This window comes from Chrysemys picta, unplaced genomic scaffold (assembly GCF_011386835.1).
Source record: "Chrysemys picta bellii isolate R12L10 unplaced genomic scaffold, ASM1138683v2 scaf235, whole genome shotgun sequence".
NCBI lineage: Eukaryota > Metazoa > Chordata > Testudines > Emydidae > Chrysemys > Chrysemys picta.
Window position 1 is genome coordinate 46,935 of NW_027052942.1, and position 20,010 is coordinate 66,944.

The 20,010-nt window shown below is 49.9% G+C and overlaps 1 protein-coding gene across 1 annotated transcript; it reads right to left on the reverse strand.

Annotated features, from left to right (window-relative positions):
* Window positions 1-1,193: 1,193 nt before the first annotated feature.
* LOC135978383 (protein MROH8-like) lies at window positions 1,194-16,676 on the reverse strand. The gene is made up of 10 exons (XM_065579336.1): window positions 16,558-16,676; window positions 15,806-15,885; window positions 15,105-15,249; window positions 11,976-12,071; window positions 10,945-11,049; window positions 10,099-10,234; window positions 9,239-9,348; window positions 6,214-6,366; window positions 5,065-5,184; window positions 1,194-1,253 (listed from the first exon to the last, which is right to left on the reverse strand). Exons 1-10 carry the CDS (start codon window positions 16,669-16,671, stop codon window positions 1,194-1,196), a joined length of 1,119 nt encoding a protein of 372 aa, XP_065435408.1. The 5' UTR covers window positions 16,672-16,676.
* Window positions 16,677-20,010: the final 3,334 nt, after the last annotated feature.

The following is a 20,010-nucleotide window of genomic DNA, read 5'->3' on the forward strand; positions in this document are numbered from 1 at the left end:
CTTGGCTTCCAAGTGCCTCAATGGGGCCTTTTCTTCTGCATCTGGGGTCTAGGGGGGCTGAGACCCTGCTTTTTGGTCAAAGTCCATGAGCAAATCTCTCAGTTCGTGTTCTGCGGCTTTCTTCTTAACAGATAGCCCCCTTTCTTTACATACTTTTTCAAGTTCTTTTGAGTCAAGACTCTCATAGGATTGTGATTCACCCATTGTAACTCATCTTTAACCCTTAAAACTCTCCATATCAAATTTAAACTTTAAATAGTGTTGGGTTATGATCTTTAAGCCCAATTGACCTGTGGCATGTGACTCCTGTGCTGACTACGCCAATTGTCACGCTCTCTGGAGTGGTTCACAACTGTGAATGCCAATCTTAGATCATACTGTCATAAAACAGGGCAGGCACCCCAAACTAGTAGTATATTCTATAATTGGATTTCACAAAGCCAGTAACAATTGTGCATTCCTGGATCACAGTACCAGTTTTACCAAGGACAGTCTTACCACAGACAGTCCCCTTAGACATTCCAGCCTATCTTGCCACCCAGACAAACTGAACTTTGTGATTAAAGGTTATTAAACCCAAAAATCACACCACATCAGGTTACTCCCAACCCCAAAGGGTCAGTCACTTACCCTAGGTCAATTGGTACTCTGGATCTCACACCAAAAACAACACTGGCAGCCAATTCTCTAGTAAACTAACTAAAGATTTATTAGCTAGGAAAAATAAATGAGAGTTATTGAGAGGTTAAAGCAGGTAAAATACATTAACAGGTGAGTCAAACTTTGTAAATCCCAAATGATAGCGGAGATGTAGTAATCTCTTGGTTTCCTAAAAGTCTTTTCAGGAACCCAGATGTTTCTGGGGATCTCCATTTTGCATTTGGCATCTTCCCTGTAAGAGTCCAAACAGTCAGAGATACAGGATCATTCCTTGACATCTATTTTATAGCTTTTCCAGAAACCAATCTGAACAGTGTCTTTACCCAAGTGGGTTCTGATGAGTAGGAAATTCAGACTTAGTCTGTGAATTCCCGTTGTCAAACACAGTAGCCCTTGCTTTGAAGTTAGCAGTCTTCCTCATTTACATTTCCAAGGCTCCAATTGTGTTTGATGGGTAATTTAATTACAGGGATATACACGATGCCAATGTAATGTAATAGCAAACAAGAATCCTTCATTAGTTTTCATAAACTTTACACATCAAGTTCATTCTCATCTTTTAACACCAACGCACGCTTTTGATCTAGGTTTAACTAATTACAGGGATATACACAATACAATAGCAATCAACAGGTTATAAAGATAAGTGTTTCCTTTAACTTTTCCTTTGAACTAAACAAACACACAGGTGAACTGCCTGATTACACTACAATAGCTTTTGACTTCTTTGATTTCTGTTAGCATCTGAGTGAATTAGCCTGCAACCCTATCCTGAGCTGGCACAAGGGCAGGCAGTGTCACAGGGGTTTCTCAGAGCTCCAACATGGATGCGATGAATGGAACCCTCCCCCAAGGGTTTGTCAGGACATTATGGAGTAGCCCCAAAATGGAGGGGATAGTCTGTCCCTGTAAAGGTAGCGGTGCTAGGGCTCAGCCCACCCTTGTCACGTGGCGTGGCCCTGTCAGATTTTGAGATGTCTGATATACGTAAGGAGCTGGGAAATACTGGTAGGGAAGAAGTGGTCCAAGGAATAAGTCGTGTTCAGGAGGAACTCCTGTTATGTTTCTGTAAGGACCTGGGACCAGGAGCCTTGCAAAATGGGAGGGCCAGGACTCCCCTCTCTCCCAGTGAATTGGGATGAGCTTTAGGAAGGGGATCAGCCTCCTCCCTCCTAGCAGAGAAAACACCAGCAGGAGAAGGCTGAACCCAGGGGTGCTGGCACACGTTGTGTAGTGGGGGTGCTGAGAGCCATTGAACCAAACTGTAAACCCTGTATATGATGGAAACTGCTTCAAGCCAGGGGGTGCTACAGCACCCCCGTTCCCCCAGTTCCAGCACCTATGCCTGAACCTTCTGAGCCTGAGGACTGACTGGGGAAAAAGGGCCACCAGGAGAATCTGGCTAAGGCCCCACAGTTGGCTAACTTACAACCCAGCATAAAGGAGGAGACTGGGGGAGTCCTGCCTGCAGGAGAGGTGGAGGGACTGCCTGAAGTAAATGCCACCTCCAGGAGGAAGGCTAGGGGGCAGGGACTCCTATCTTATGGAGGGAAACCAGAAGGACTGTTTGAAACACAGCCCAGCTGCTGCCAGGGAGGCTGGGAACAGCTTTGAGGAAGCTCCTCAGAAGTTGGGTGGGAAGAAGTCACAAGGAGTCACAAATCCAGGGCAGGAAAAGCAGAAGCTGCAGACCCATGGGAGTTGCTAACAAGCAGGAAAAAGGGAGGAGCAGCTCAGGGAAGTGGTGAGGGATTGAAGGAACAGTCCTTAGCAGCCTATCATGGGGTCCGTGGGCTGGAACCCAGAGCAGAGGTCAGGTCTGGGTTCCCCAGCAAGAGGCAAAGTACTGACCTCAGGACTAAGAGACCAAGAATGATGAGGCTCAGATGGGGGCTGAGGGCCTGGCACAGAGGCCACTACATGTTGGGTTTTCCCATATTGGACTTTTCTGTTAACCCTGGAAGAGGTGACGTGGCCAGAGGGCCAGACCATGGAACCTGCGGAGTGTTGCAGAACCAGGAGGCTGGACAAGGGGGCACCAGTGTGGAATAAGCCCTGCAACATCATGTCCTGGCATGAGGAGGCGCGTTGGCGGTGAGTGTGCCTTGTGACAGAGACATAGGATAGATTTAACTGTATGGGGCTATGGATGTTCGAACAGTGACTTACGGCAGCAGACGTGTGAGAGGCTTGGTGCTCAGAGCTGTGGTGACTCTGCAGCTTCACAACCAGGTTCTCCATCACCTGTCCTCCGAGGGCCGGGTCAGCAGATAGGAACTGCCATAGCTCGGCCGCATTGCTAGAAATTCAGAAATACGGCAACATGAGGGACTGGATGGCTTAGGAGAAAAGCTATTAAACCTCTTCACCAATGTAATCTCTTTGTAAGAGAAATCCTCCTGTGGAGCCAACGCCCTGCCCAGCAGTCCAGTCCCCAGAGCTTGTGCAATTCAATGTGGAGCATGAACAAGGACTCCATGGACCTCAGATTGAGAATCACTGGCACAGGATATGGAGCATTTCAGCTCAAGGCTGCCAGTGTGAATCTGGCCTCAATTGGTCACGACCTGTTACTGGCTGATGGCTAATGGCTAATACAGCTTCTCTGGCAGCAGATGTCCTATACGAAATGAACTAAGGGTCTCGGACCAGTGCCCAGTGCGCGCTGTCCACATTACAGAGTCAACCACCATACTTGGCCCTTGTTGGTAGGTTCAGGGATTGAACGGGACATGGAGGCTGAATGAGCCTTTCTTGCCTAGTCGGCAGCCCCTCCAGCTATGAGCTCAGAGTGTTGTTAGGGGCAGTGTGGAGGAAGCTTCATCGTCACTTCCTGGGCTGCAGCTGAGCTTTTCATTATCCAAGGGTGTCAATGGGGCACCTTTCACCAGCATTAAATTCCCTTTAAAAAAAAAGGGGAGCGGGCATGCAGCAGCGTGGCTCAGATCTCTGCAGCGCTCAGCCAACAACTGTGTGAGGGAGGGTTTCAGTGGAGTCCTCTGATATGCAGGGCTGGCTCTAGGATTTTTGCCGCCTCAAGCAAAAAAAATTTTGGCCGCCCCCACTTTTTTTTTCATGCCTCCCTCCCCCAGCCCCGCCCCAACTCCACCCCTTCCAAACCCCTTCCCCAAATCCCCAGCCCCACCTCCTCCCCCGGGCGTGCCACATTTCCCCCCCCATTGCTTCCTGGGGGCCCCCACGACCTCCCACCCTAGCTCACCTCCGCTCCGCCTGCTCCCCCGGGTGCGCTGCCGCTCTGCTTCTCCCCCCTCCCTCTCAGGCGAAGGAGGGGGGAGAAGCGGAGCAGCGGCGCGTTCAGGGGAGCAGACGGAGCGGAGGTGAGCTAGGGTGGGGGGGGCGCAGGAAGTAAAGGGGGGTAGAGGAACCGCTCCCCACTCCAGCTCACCTCCACTCCACTACCGCCGCCTCCCCCGAGCGCCCTGCTGCTCGGCTTCTCCTCCCTCCCAGACTTGCTGCGCGAAACAGCTGTTTTGTGCCCAGCAAGCCTGGGAGGGAGGGGGGAGAAGCGGAGCGGCGGCGGTGCGCTCAGGGAAGCAGGTGGAGGCGGATCGGAGGCGAGCTGGGGCGGCGAGCTGGGGTGGCGGGGGCACTTTTTCCCCATGCCCCGGAGTCAGCACCTATGATGGCCGGTTCCAGAATGCCGCCCCTAGAAATGTGCCGCCCCAAGCACCTGCTTGTTTTGCTGGTGCCTGGAGCCGGCCCTGCTGATATGGATTGTTTTTGGAACTCACCGCTTGGGATCATCCATCATAAAACCACGCTTTGCGTAATCACTGTTGCTCAACTTTTCCTGCCCAAACACAAATGTGCTTCAGACAGCAAACGTTCCACCTAGGCTCACTATCTGTACGTTCAGATGAAGGAGAACGGCGGAATGAGCTCTGCGCTTGCCAGCCGGAGTAGCAAAGGGATAGTGAACTCAAGAACACAGACTTAAATCCACCCCCTGCTCCAGGACCCATGAGCACTGACCGTAGGTGTGGGGGGCTGTGCTTTTGAGAACCTCTCCCATAGGCAGATCTCTAACAAGTCCCAGGGGCCGGGAGAGGGGGACTGGGAATGAGAGCTCCTGCCTTGCACATGGGGAGACACATTCAGGGAATGGGGGAGAGGAATCTCTGACAGGCGGATTTCGCTCGCTGTGGTTTGTGGCTGAAAAGAGAAGAGCCATCAGGAGGAGAGGGCAGGTAATTTGTCCCATGTAGAGGGGGGAGATTCAGTCCTCAACAGTCAGTGCTTTATACTTTGCCTTAGTAAGACCAAACAATGTGCTCAGTGGTGAGGTTCTCATATAGGGCCTCAAAGGATCACGCGAGGCCTGAAGAGTGGAGGCATTTCGTACCTGTCTGTAGGGAAGGAGTAGTCCAGAAGGCATGCGATCACTGTGTCCAGATGCTCCGCCTCGCCAGCCAGCAGGGCCACTAACTTCTTCATCAGGGTCCTGGAGCTGGGCTGCTGGACTGAATCCAACCGGCTGCAAACCCCAGCCACAAGGTCTGCTGCCTGAGAGAGAGGGAACCAGATGAGATGGGACAAGACTCTCATCCCATCCTGCAGCTGGGGCAAGAGGGAACCTCAGCATCCCTGGAGAATCAGAGTTAGCCTCTAGGTTTTGCCTAAAAGTCACAATTTCCTATATTATTGGCAGGGCTCATTTCAGAGCCTTACAAGGTGCATTGTCGCAAAGACCACATATCAATGGCTCAAAGGAGATGAGTCCTATCTAGGCACAATACAGGGGTAACATAAGAATGGCCATACTGGGTCAGACCAATTGTCCATCTAGCCCAGTATCCTGTCTTCTGCTGGTGCCAGATGCTTCAGAAGAAATGAACAGAACAGGGCAATTTATCGAGTGATCCATCCCCTGTCACCCACTCCCAGTTTCAATCAGAAGGCGTAGGGACACCCTGTGCACAGTGTTGCACCCCTGACCACCTTGGCTAATAGCCATTGATGGACCTGTCCTCCAGGAACTTCTCTAATTCTTTTTTGAACCTGGTTATACTTTTGGCCTTCACGACATCTCCTGGCAATGAGTTACGAGTTGTGTTGTGTGAAGAAATATTTCCTTAGGTTTGTATTAACCCAGGTTTGTGTGTGTGTGTGTGTCTGTGTGTGTGTGTGTGTGTGAAAGGATAAATAAAACTTCCCTATTTACTTTCTCCACACCATTCATGAATTTATAGGTGTGGGCATCCCATGGATTTATACAGAGGCAATATGATATTTTCTGTCTTATTATCTATCCCTTTCCTAATGCTTCCTAACATTCTGGTAGCCTTTTTGACTGCCATTGCACACTGAGTGGATGTTTTCAGAGAATTGTCCATGATGACTCCACCCTTGAGTGGTAACAGCTGATTTAGACCCCCTCCGTTTGTATGTATAGTTGGGATTATGTTTTCCAATATACAGGAATCAGACTAGAAGATCTGATGGTTCCTTCTGGCCTTAAACTCTCTGAACGTATGACTGTTCCCAGCACAGGGAATTCTAGTTTCCGTCCATCTCAGCAGCAGCGCCCCATACCTTCTCCACCTTAGTCCCACCGCTGTTCACCATGGCAGACAGCAATCCCTCTGCAGTTGGCTGGCAGTTATTGTTGCAGTGATTCGTCAGGCCATCCATAACAGTCAGAATGAAATCTGTCCTCTCTCTTGGGTTGAAATAGACTCCAAAGAGCTGAAGCATACAGGGAAAAGTGTAATTTACAAAAGGCCTCGTCCTGATTCCATGGGGGGCTGATAACTACTGGAGCCCAGAGAAAGCCCTGTCTGGGGGTTGCAGGTCCTCTCCAGCTTCTCAGGGGCTCTGTTTTACTCCTTTCTATTACAGGGCCCCAGTGGCTGATGAGGCTTCTGCTGCGAAACCATATCACTCACAGTGAGGCAAGAGGACTAGTTAAACCATTACAGTGGCCAACCTAGGAGTGCTGCCGTGCACGTCAGGATGTGCATTTAGTGGTGTCAGACACCTACTTCTCAGGCATCCGAGGTGCAAGGGTCACCATTAAAAGATCAGCAGTTGCGGGATCCATGTAGTAATATTAGTAATGACTGTTACAGTACTCGGTCTTTGACTGTGACTGTATGTGATACCCTCCTACAACACATCCCAGCAGAAATACAGCACCCAAATCCTGATTACGACACCATCACCATACTTCCTGGCTTGCAGCCTGACCCAAAGACCATTGAAATCAATGGAAAGACTTCCATTGGCTTCAATAGGTTTTGGATCAAGCCTATATAGTATAGACCTCGTTGTGACAGCTTCTAACAACCCAAAGTACTAGAGCAGCAGGCATTCAACCTTCCCCATATGGACACTCCCTTTCCTATACTAGGACCCACCCAGAGTCCCCTTCCAAACTAGCCAAGACCCTGTCCCATTTGGCAATAAGGAAAGGGCAGGGTGGCTATGCCCCCCAGATTGGGAACCCATCTCCTAGAGCAGTGGTTCTCAATCAGGGATACGCATACCCCTGGGGGTACACACAGGGGTGGCAGGTTTGTATAATTTTTGGCATTGCTCAGAATGTGTCCAAGTCCCGCCTCCCCCTACACCTGCCTAAGGCTCTGGGAGGGAGTCTGGGTGCGGGAGGGGGTTTGGGGTGCAGGCTCTGGGAGGAAGTTTGAGCACAGGCTCTGGGAGGGAGTCTGGGTGCGGGAGGGGGTTTGGGGTGCAGGCTCTGGGAGGAAGTTTGAGTGCAGGCTCTGGGAGGGAGTCTGGGTGCGGGAGGGGATTTGGGGTGCAGGCTCTGGGAGGAAGTTTGATTGCGGGCTCTGGGAGGGAGTCTGGGTGCGGGAGGGGGTTTGGGGTGCAGGCTCTGGGAGGAAGTTTGAGTGCGGGAGGGGTGCAGGCTCTGAGATGGAGTTTGGGTGCTGGGTGCAGGCTCTGGGTTGAGGCAGGGGGCTGGGGTGCAGCAGGGGCTGCGGGCTCTGGGAGGGAGTCTGGGTGTGGGAGAGGTTTGGGGTGCAGGCTCTGGGAGGAAGTTTGAGTGCGGGCTCTGGGAGGGAGTCTGGGTGCGGGAGGGAGTTTGGGGTGCAGGCTCTGGGAGGAAGTTTGAGTGCGGGAGGGGTGCAGGCTCTGAGATGGAGTTTGGGTGCTGGGTGCAGGGTCTGGGTTGAGGCAGGGGGCTGGGGTGCAGCAGGGGCTGCGGGCTCTGGGAGGGAGTCTGTGTGTGGGAGGGGTTTGGGGTGCAGGCTCTGGGAGGAAGTTTGAGTGCGGGCTGGGAGAGGTGCGTGGGGGCGGCAGGCGGGGCCGGGAGAGAGACCCGGCCCCGAATATTGGTGGAGCCGGGTCCCCTGGGCCCTGAATTTTCTCAAGCCCGGGCACTATGGGCCCACATAACTTGCCGTCCCTGGGGATACAGGGGGTACATCAATTCATCTAGATATTTGCTTAGTTTTACAACAGACTACATAAAAAGCACTAGCAAAGTCAGTCCAAACTAACATTTCATACAGACAATGACTTGTTTATACTATCTACTATATCAGTGTTTCTCCATCTGGGGGTGGCAACCCCCAGGGGGGTCATGGGATGGGTTTAGGGGGGTCACAAGTTTAGGGTCGCCATTGGGGGTGGCAAGCAGGGCCCCTGCAAATCTAAGATACATGCAGAAGCTGAAGCCCAAGCCAAGCCCACTGCCTAGGTTTGCCAACTTTGTAATATTTAAAAACCGGATACTCATGCAGGAGTGCTGGACCTCTTCTGCCCTGCCTCTTCCCCGCGAGGCCCTGCCCCGCATTTGGTCCTCTTCTCCCCTTCCACTGTTTCTCACTGCTCTTCCCCTCTTCCCCGCCCAGGTCAGGAGCAATTTGCCTGCTGGGAGCTGCAGCCGCATGATGTGGGTAGGTGGCGGCCCCGGTTGAGTAGGGGCTGGTGCGGGTGATGACCTGGCACCTCCCCACCTCCCTCACCCGCAGTAACTGGACTTTGGGTGTCCAGTCAGTAGATCTGACCGGACACTATCAGATCCCCTTTTCAACCAGATTTTCTGGTCGAAAACCGGGCACCCGGCCACCTTACCACCGCCCAGGGCTGAAGCTGAAGCCCGAACCCCGCCCCCTGGGACTGAAATCAGGTACAATAATCTGGAAAGGTTGAGAACCACTTGCTGCAGAGTAGATCACTCTTTATGAGCATTTGTTGTCTTCACTGTTGTAGCCGTGTCGGTCCCAGGATATTAGAGACACAAGGTGGGTGAGGTTATATCTTTTATTGAACCAACTTCTGGTAGTGAGAGAGACCAGCTTTTGAGCTACACAGAGCTCTTCTGTCTCTGTCTGAAGAAGAGCTCTGTATGGCTCAAAAGTTTGTCTCTTTCACCCACAGAAGTTGATCCAATAAAAAAATTGGACCTCACCCATCTTGTTTCTTTCTGAGCATGTCATTTCTAGCCATGAGTAAGGGCAGGAGCTGTAATTCTTGGGTAAGCCATACACAATAGAGATGGGCGATCCAGGGACAGGAAGTAGTTTGGAGCTGTGCGATACCGTATTGTACTGACACCAATGTAGAATGGTCATTAGTGCCAGGATGTGATTACCTCTGCGATCCTGGAGGGGCTGTTGTAAACCACAGTGGGGCTCCAAGCAGCCAGAAATTCCTTGTTCCTCTGTTCAGTCCATTCCACATTCTTTCTGTCCAACTGTGCAACTGAAATACATGTTAATAACACTCTTAACTTTCCATTCTGCTTCCTGACTTCTGCTCTCATCCCTCTTTACTGAACAAAGCCCTTTGTTTGGCTCTGATCCAGGAAAGCATTTAAGCACGTACATTATTCTAAGCAGATGAATAATCCCAGGGACTTCCGTGGGACTACTCGCCTGATGAAAGTTACAGATGTGCGTAAATGTTGTGCTGGATCAGGGCCTTGACCCCCAGAGTAAAGTGGCTCTATCAAATGGTGACTGGAATCTAGCCAAAACACTTCAGTGGCATAGAAGTGGATTAACACAGTCATGAATCGAGCCCCAGATTTGGATCCAGATTTCCAACAGCCATCAAAGTTCTGGGGCGTTCGGGGTACAGGCATCTCGAACTGAACTAATTGGTCTGATGGCGTTGAATCCCCTATCATCATGTCCCACTGACCCTTCCCATTCCCACTGATGGAATGAGCTCTACCAGTCTCAGTTTGCGATAACGTGTGTTGCCTTTCTCTGTATTCCCCCCCTCCCCTTTCCTCTCTTTGAAAGTCAGGGCTAGAATTACGGGATGACTATCAGACGCTTGTTTCTAGATCCACAAAAAAACCAGCACTCTGTTCAAAGGAACAAATACCGAGCCAGAGGCTCTACTTCTTCCTCAGGCACTATCCTGAACGGGAGCTTTGCCTGAGGAAAGTCTCTAGCATTTAGCTCCCAGGAGGGGGATTCAGATGCTCATCAGTGCTTCTCTTACTCTTTTGGCGCCACGCAATAGAGACGAGGTAATGAACAGCCCCTGCTGCCTTTGAGCTGATCGCCTTGACGGGATCCCCACAGCGGATCCCCAGCACTGCAACCAGGTGTCCGAGCCTGGTGAATGGAGACGCTTCCTAATTGTACAAAAGAGGAGAGGAGGAATCCATTACCACTGCAGGTAAAGTGGGCTGTGTCTCCTAGGCAAGGAGTCTATATCCACACAGTCCCTTTCTATAATGGGGCGTGATCCTCAGCTCTCCCTCTTCAGAAGAGGCTTGGGAGCCAGAAGAAGAATATAGGGCTCGATCCCGCACCACAGACGTCCACTGGAGTTTTGCCACAGACGTCAGTGGGAGCAAGATCAGGATCATAATGATCTGTAACGGCTGAGGTGGGCTGGAATGGAGAGGCCTCTTCCTGCAGCTCCACAAGAGGAAAGTATCCCATGGTACTAGGATGAGGAATGGAGGCAAACAGGGAACCAGCTGGGGATGAAATGTCTTCAGTCTCTAGGATTTTGAAATCTCTTTTCTCTGAAATTCATTAGATCCAACCATAGAAAAACCCGTTTTTCCTGTGCCCCTTGTTAGCTGCCTTTCCTGCATTGGAAAGAGGTGGCCTATTCCTCCAGGGCACTGGATTTATTTTCCAAGTGTATCAGACGCCAACCCATCTCAGTCAGGATGATGGACGAGCAACAAAATCGGTTTTTCCTCCGCCTATTAGGGAGCATTGCACGGCGGGGCCCCTCAACATACTTCTAAGCAGGAAGTTTCTCTGGCATGGGAGAGTGCCCTGTAGGTCTAGTTTGCAATCAGGTCACTAGAAGTCAAGAGTTACTCACATCCAGTTTGACTTCTGTGGCCACGAAGTTTAGGAGCAGTATGCTGCTCCATACAGCCCTCTCCCGCCGGCAAGCTTCCCTGGACTGCATCCAGGAGTCCATGAGCTGCAGGAAAAACAAGAGAGGTTAAAAATAACAGGGGGAAAGGGTGTATACAAGTGATCCCCAAAGGATATCTTTATTCTGGCTGAATCATCTCACTCTTACAGATACAGGCAGCGTCTGCTTTGTGCAGACTCAAAATACACATGGAATTCTTCTCTTTGAACGAAAGCAAAGTGCATTTCTCTCTGAGGGCCCAGTCACACACCCGCTGAAGTCAATGAAAGTTTTGACATTGATCTAAGGACCGATCCAATGCCCATTGAAGTCAACGGAAAGGTCCCCATTTGATTTCAATGAGCATTGGATCGAGACTTTAATGGATGCAGGATTGGGTCCTATGTAAGGAAGGGAAGGGCCAAGTCTTCTCTGGACAAGCCACACAATCCAGCATTTCATTCAGCAAAATAAGAGCAGCTGGAGGAAAACTTCTATTCTTTCATGATTGCAGACTTTGGGCCAGCCCTCATGCTCTGTAGTTAGCGGCAGTCTTGGTTCCCATTGCACCCATTGGTTCTCACTGTGGGACAGCTGGAGCTGGGAGTTCTGTGGAGGCCAGGTGCCAGCCCTCACGGGGGACTAGAGTCCTGGCAGCGACCCCTCCAATTGAATCAGGAGTGGCAATGATGGGCAGTAAAGGGAATAACGTCCTCATTTGGAAAGGACACTGTGATGTAAGGTCCACCTGGAGACAGGAAAGAAACTGAGGGTAACAATGGAGGAGATTGTCAGACCTCACCGATGGAAATAGAAGACTCCCCCGTGCTACATGAACCTTGTCACATATGCCCTAATAGGAGAACCCTGTGGAGATGGGGCACTCCGTTCTTTCCTTAACTCTCCTTTCCCTCACAAGCTCTTGACAAGATTTTCCTGTTCCTCTTCCCTACCTTACCATCCTCCAACCGGCATCTCCAGATCCTGTTTACCTGCAAGATCCTCTCTAGCTCAGACGGAACTGGATTTTCTAAAATCAGACTCTGGAGCATCTCGTTGAGGGTCTGCAATGTTTCAATGAAGAGAACCTGAAAGGAGGGGGAACCGTTATGCTCAGCGCCACAGAGCTGTGGATTATACAAATAATTTATCTTATGGGCTTGAGGCAAGAATCACAGGGTGAAATTCTTTGGCCTGTATTATACAAGAAATCAGGCTAGATCAGGGGTGGCCAGCCTGTGGCTCCGGAGCCATATGCGGCTCTTCAGAAGTTAATATGCGGCTCCTTGTAAAGGCACCGACTCCGGGACTGGAGCTACAGGCGCCAACGTTCCAATCTGCCCGAGGGTGCTCATCAGGGGCGTAGCCAGGTGCAGGGAACAGGGGCAGTGGGAAAAAAAAGGCGCCACCCGCTGCGGCGCTTTTACTGACAGGGCGGCGCTCCGGGTCTTCGGCGGCACCTCGGCGGCGGGACCTTCACTCGCTCTGCGGGTTTTCGGTGGCACCTCGGCGGCGGGACCTTCACTCGCTCTGCGGGTCTTCGGTGGCACCTCGGAGGCGGGACCTTCACTCGCTCTGTGGGTCTTCGGTGGCACCTCGGCGGCGGGACCTTCACTCGCTCTGCGGGTTTTCGGTGGCACCTCGGCGGCGGGACCTTCACTCGCTCTGCGGGTCTTCGGCGGCACCTCGGCGGCGGGACCTTCACTCGCTCTGCGGGTCTTCGGCGGCACCTCGGCAGTGGGACCTTCACTCGCTCTGTGGGTCTTCGGCAGCACCTCGGTGGCGGGACCTTCACTCGCTCTGTGGGTCTTCGGTGGCACCTCGGCGGCGGGACCTTCACTCGCTCTGCAGGTCTTCGGCGTCATTTCGACGATGAAGCTTCAGTGCCGCCGAAGACACCCGGAGCTAGTGAAGGTCCCGCCGCCGAAGTACCGTCAAGACCCGGAGCGCCGCCCCGTCAGTAAAAGCGCCGCAGCAGGTGGCGCCTTTTTTTTTCCTGCTCTCAGGTGAGTAAAATGAAAAAGGCGCCACTTGTGCTCGGTGGGGGAGCGGCCGCTGCCCCGCTTCCACCCTAGCTACGCTACTGGTGCTTACTGCTCAACCCCTGGCTCTGCCACAGGCTCTGCCCCCACTCCACCCCTTCCCGCCTCATCCCCTGAGCCTGCCGTGCCATTGCTCCTCCCCTCCAGAGCCTCCTGCATGCCACGAAACAGCTGATCGGGACGTGCGGAGAGGGAGGGGGAGGCGCTGATCAGCGGGGATGCCAGAGGGCGGGAGGCGCTGGGAGTGGGGTGGGGGAGCTGATGAGGGGCTGCTGACATATTACTGTGGATCTTCAGCAATGTCCATTGGTAAATTCTGGCTCCTTCTCAGGCTCAGGTTGGCCACCCCTGGGTTAGATGATCTAATGGTCCTTTCTGGCTTCCAAGTCATAAACCAATAGAATTTATAGTTCAGACCTTGTCCTAAGACAAGGTCTATAAAAATAAGGCCAGATCCTCAATGAGTGCATATTGACATAGCTCCATCAGCGGGCGTGAAGCTACACGGATTCATACCAGCGAAGGGTCTGGCCCATACTTCTTGTACACAATAGTTGCTAAATAATTAGCTACTTCACTTATTCAATAATGTGGGTGCCCTGAGCGCAAGAGAAACCGTATTTAGATTTGTTCTGGGCAGTGAATCCTTCAGGAATCTCGAGAAAACTAGCCTCATGTTTCAACTGATATTGGCCTGCCGTGATTCAAAGCTGTGCTCTTGACAATCACCCAGAAAGCCAGATGCATCGTTATATCCCTGCCTCATTTCCATTATAAACCAAAGGAAACTGAGAACAGAAAGACATCTGCGGTATAAATGACCCTTTTCTTATAATTGATCTTCCAAATCATTCCCCAAACCTGATGTAATGAATTCATCAATGCCTCCCTTGGGAAGATAACATGCAGCAAAGCCCTTATCAGAGAGTAAGGAAAATGTTATAGCAAAAGAAAGTCCTACATTGAAATGAGATTTTTTAACATTAGAAATAAATATCACTTTAATAAATATATCACCTTGTCTTTGCAGGAGTGCCGCCAGCTTTTCTGCTGCCCTAGGCGGCGGAAGGTCCCGCCCTGAAATGCCGCCCCCCACAGAGGCGGCGGAAGGTCCTGCCACCAAAATACCGCTGTGGTCGCCACCCCCCAAATTGTAGCGCCCTAGGCGACTGTCTAATGGGTTGCGCCGGCCCTGTGTCTTTGCCCTTTACTCCTCTGGGTCTTAGATACTATTCACTCCAATGATTTGGTTAGAGAGAGCATATGTGAGCATGCGGGATGTGAGGCAAATTAAGTGTTCTAAATTCTATTGACTTTGGTAGTGAATTTGGTCCAGTGTCTGTAATTTCTCTCCCCTCAACTTTAGGGCCATAAATGGCTTTTCAGAATTAAAAAAGCGCAGGCAATGAAAGCTTTAGCAACTCTGACAGTACGGGTCAGATGGTTAAAGATTTGCCACCATATTTACACCCACAATTTGCAGGCGCAGCTTTGCTCCTACTGGTCTTTTCACCCGTCAAGTTGATCACTTCGATGCCAAAGTACTGGATTTAGGTGTGAAATCAGGTATTTCAGGTGCCCACGTGAGCTAAGGTGTAACTGCAAATAATTGCAGGTCAAAAGTAGGGACTAAAGTAAAGTTCAGGCTGAAAATGTGGCTGTATCGAGTGCCGCAGGACCCCAACTTTATTCAGCTCCTTCATGCAAGAGGACCTAGCTGTGGGAGGTGCCACACACCAGAAATACCCGGTCAGTGATCAAACAATAGCCAGCCCCATTTCTGGGGCAAGCACTAAGTACGTTTTCCTCATTCCACATGCCTCATTCTAGCTTCACCACCCAGATTGGGATCCCCAGTAGTTCCCTAGTAAATTGAAAACGGATGGATCATTTTCATAATTGGGAATGTGGCAGCTACTTGCTGTATGCATGGGACGAATGATCAGGGCCACGTCACCGGGGCTAAAGTCCCCAACTGCTACTCCACAATGGTGTTCCATGAGAAATTTCGCTGACAGTGTAGTCACATATCCCCAATATGGGCCCAAAGTAAGTAACAGGAAACCATTCTTGAGTTACCTTTGTGTACTGGCCGCTTATATTCCTGATTACTCCTTGCACCTGCAATGTCACTAGAAGTGGCAGGGAAAACACGCTCTTGAGGAATGTTCTCAGCAGGACCCATCTCTGGTGGGAGCCCATGGCCTTCACCACATGCTTTTTGCTAGTAAAAGGAAGAAGCCTGGATTGGACTTTGAGGTGCTGAAGCGTAACGGAGGCATCAGATGGTGAGGACATGAACTGAGGGTTATGCTGAAGGAGCGTGAGACTAAGAGACATCTGGACTATACAAGAGAACAAGATCATGTGAACAGTAACAATGTAGGAGAGTAAGACACTGGCAAAGATTAACAGAATACAGGAAAAGCACGGGAGGGCAGGGATTGGTGACCCGAATAGTAAATCCGGCTCAGAAATGCTACAGAAGAGAGTGAAGGAAATGACTCAGCTGACACCTCCAGAAAGAAAATCATCTCAAAATGTCTGCAGAGACTCTTGGCTTTGAATCACATGTGGAGTAAAGAGGATTACAATGTTACTGGGTAGAAAATCATCAGTCAGCCATGCAATAGTCCCCCACCTCCTCCCCAAAGAGTCCTCAGCATCTAAAGAGAAAAAGGCACGAAGTGAGGGACTGCTATTGGCAACTCTGGTCCCACCAAGCATGGAGTGAGAAGCCAGGTGTGAAGGCTGGGCAGTTAAATTAGAAGTCACGTTACCTCAGCTCGATAATGATGGCCATGGCCTGGAGCCGTATGGTGCTGGAGAGAGAGTCCCGGGGTTCTTTCTTAATCATCTCCTGTAAGTCCCAAAGGGGCAAACATAGTAAATGAGACACAAGTGCTCCCAGCATCAGTCCTACTCCCTCACACATTCATTGAGGAGGTTATACAAAGCCCTGGCATCACAGCTAACTCTGGAGGCCTTAAAAAAGGCAAAATTAGCCACAGGCTTCTCCGGAGTCTCCAATAAATCCCCAGCTAAAAGAACATCAGATATTCCAAAAGTAACAAGGAGCCCAGCCAAACCCCAGGATCTTCCTTTCTGATGGAAGAGCTCCCAGATCATGAAGCTGCTCAGCCAGTGGCGTTGTCCAAAGGGATCTCATCTGTTTCTACCCAGCCACAAATTCACTCACTCATTTCCTCATCCATCTCTGTTCACTCATCTCCTACTTCCCACCAACTAGCATCCTCTCTCTGTCCATTCACACTAATATTTCCAGTCAATCAGCACTGACCTCAATTTTACACACTGAAATAATTGCTTCAGTGTATACAACAAAGTTCTTTACAACTCTCCAGACCTCAATTTTACACACTGAAATAATTGCTTCAGTGTATACAACAAAGTTCTTTACAACTCTCCAGATTCCATGGACCCTAGCGTGGGTTTAGCAGCTAAGTATTCTCCACAGTTCATCAATCTTTTCCAACCAACAACACGGACCCTGTGTATATTATTGACTCACCACTATGGCTCCTGCAGTGTCTGATGCAAAGTTGTAAATAAAAAAGTCAGGCATGTTATGCCAGTCGATGCTCTTGCTGAGAACAAACAAGAGTCTTAAGAAACTTTTTTTCATAATGAAATCCTAAACCAAAATGAGAAAAAATATATATCAGGGTGAAAGGGATTTAGATAGAGAACATCATCGGGTAGAATCTTCTACCTTCATTCAAAACCCCTCCACACGGAACACCTGGTAGATAAATTAACAATGTTGCAGAGCAATGAATAGTCAGGATCAGAAATCGTGGTGAGTTGAGGATGATGATGTATCCGGGCAGCACCTACAATATACTGGGCTCTGTCTGCAAACAAAGGAAGACACAGGCCCAGCTCCCAAGAATTGACAGTCTAAGAAGGGTTCTGATGGCTTCCAGCAGAATGTTGGATTGTGTAGGACCTGACTGTGTGAGCTACTTGTTCAGAGAAGGGTTGGATCAAGGAGAACAAGCAGAACAGCAATGGGACTCCATGTGGAGGACTCCACACAGGGTCTGTTTTCTGTAGGACAAGTAGCCAGATGTAGCGTGACCATGTGTAATAAATGAAGGGGGGGGCTCCCTTTTATGAACACCCAGCCAGCCAGTTAGCTATAAAGTCCCTCTTGGTGGCTGTTCTCTGCTTGCTTTACCTGTAAAGGGTTAACAGAGTTCCCCAGCTAAAGGAAAAGGAGTGGGCACCTGACCAAAAGATCCAATGGGAGGGTTAAAACTTTTTAAAATGGGGAAAAAACTTCTCTTTGTCTGTGTCTGTTCTCTGGAGACGGGACACGGAGCAGCAATTCTGTGTAAGGCTGGAACCAGGTATGAAAATTCATCTTCCATACCGAGAAAAATCATTGGACAGGGAATGTTTAACTAGACGCGATCAGGTTTATTTCTTTATTTTGGCTTGTGGATCTCCTCTGTGCTAACCCCAGATACTTTTGTTTTGCTTGTAACCTTGAAGCTGAACCTCAAGAGAGCTATCTTGATGCTTAATTTTTGTAATTGTTTTCTTTTAAGATCTAGCAAAAAGCCTAAGTTCCAGATGTACTTTCTTCCTTTTTGTTTTTAACAAAATTTACCTTTTTTAAGAACAGAATTGGATTTTTGGTGTCCTAAGAGGTTTGTGCGTGTTGTTTAATTAGCTGGTGGCAACAGCAGATTTCCTTTGTTTTCTTTCTCAGCTCTTCCCCGGGAGGGGCGGGGGGGGGGGCGGGATTTGAAAGGGCTTGAGGATACCCCACAGGGAAGAATTCCCAAGTGCGCCTTCCTGGATCCAAGGGTTTTTTTTGCATTTGGGTGGTGGCAGCGTTTACCAAGACAAGGTCAGAGAAAAGCTGTAACCTTGGGAGTGTAATACAATCCTGGAGTGGCAAGTATTGATTTTTTAAATTCTTGCAAGCCTCCACTTTCTGCACTCGACGTGCCAGAGTAGGGATTCAGCCTTGACACCATGTGTATAAGCGACAAAGCTGGACCCATTTGTTTTGTCAGTGAAGGTCTAAGGGTACGTCTTCACTACCTGCCGGATCGGCGGGTAGTAATCGATCTATCGAGGATCGATTTATCGTGTCTCATCTAGACGCGATAAATCGATCCCCGAATGCGCTCTCTGTCGACTCCGGAACTCCACCAGAGCGAGAGGCGGAAGCAGAGTCGACGGGGGAGCCGCGGCCGTCGATCCCGCGCTGTGAGGACCCGAGGTAAATCGATCTAAGATATGTCGACTTCAGCTACTCTATTCTCGTAGCTGAAGTTGCATATCTTAGATCGATCCCCCCCCAGTGTAGACCAGCCCTGAGAGAGGAGCAGTCGCCAGGGGAGACCTTGGGTGGAAATGTCTCGTCCTTGAGTCCAACGGATAATGTGAGGCAGGGGAGTAGCCGGGCAAGAATCTACTGAAACTAGCACAGAGTGGTGGGAAATCCCTGCAAATCAAGGATACCACCGACAAACGGGGCATGAGATCACCAAAGAGTTTGTGGGATGTATCTGGAGAAGGCACCTAATATGTATAATAGGAGAAAAGCATCCAGAGGCTGGATTGTCTGGAGTAAGTGAAAGAAGAAAGGTTGAGTGCTGTAGGCAAAGGGTTTGAAGAGAAGTCAGACCCTATGTGATAAACCTTCTGGGATGTCCCAGGCTGGGTCAGGTGGGACGGACAGCGTGAGGGGACACTAGTTTACAGATTAGATGGAGAAGGTTTATACCTCTTTGTTACAATTGAAGTAGTCAACAGTGTTTCTCCATGATTCCAGCAGGAGCATGGCTCCCTCCGTAGCACAGCCATGCTGCTCACGTCCACTTTCATCCGCCTCCCAAATAGTCTCCATGCACGAGATATCTGGGACTAATAAGAAAGAAGGAATGACAGAAAGAAAGAAATTACTGCCATTGCTGGTTAAAGGGGAACGAACGCGCCCTGAGGTGTCATTCATGGACTGATTGGTGCCCAAAAGACAGTTCATTTAAACCAAAGAAAGGACATGGTCTGTCTGTCTTGGGGTTGTATACTGCTGCCCATCACCGTGGTATCTGGGCTCCTTCCAGCTAAAATCAATGAGCAATAGCGAAGTTCCTAGTGGAAAGCTTGGCGTCACTGGCACATCTCCCTTTTTGGGGTAAGCTATCTCTGCTCTGGGTAGGGTTATCTTTTGTTTGTTGGCTTGATTGGTTTGATTCCTACCGTTTGTTTTGAATAGGGCTAGACATCTATATCCTGCTTGAGCAGGGGAGAAGTGAAGGAAACTGTGATGCTGGTGAAATAAGCCACTGACTCTCAAAGCAAGAGAGATTGGGGTGATCAAAATCAGAATCAAATTGGGGATTCCTTAAAAAACAAAAACAAAATAAGAGAGACCCAGAATGAGACTCCTTTGCACTTCTATGGAGTTTTTCAGTGGAGGATCTCCAAATGGCTTTTAAAGGTGGGCCGGTATTATTACCACCATTTTTATGGCCGGAGAAACCATGGCACAGGGAGGTGAAGTGACTGGCTCAGTCAAACAGCAGGTCACTGGCAATGCTGGGAATAGAAGATAGTTCTCCTGACTCCAGTCACATCCTCTGCCCCCTTTATTTCTTGGATAAATGTTATTGATTCATTACGCAATAAATATCTTGTGCTCTCCGATTGGACATGAATGAGCACAGACCCAAAGAAATACCAGGACTCGCTGTACTGTATAGGGCCAACCAAATAATAGATTTGTCCGACAGCATGAACATTAGCCAGCCAAATATGGCTGAATAGGACTGGCTGATGCTCTTGCAATTAGGATTCAGTTCACATATCCTGCTTTGCCGCCGTCAGCAGCATGGGAAAGCAGCTAGGAGCTCGTGATGGGTGGAACAGCCAGGATAACATCCTCCCAAGGGAAGTGGTGGAAGCCCCATTGCTTAAGTCTGTGGTTTTCAGGTTGGCCACTTAT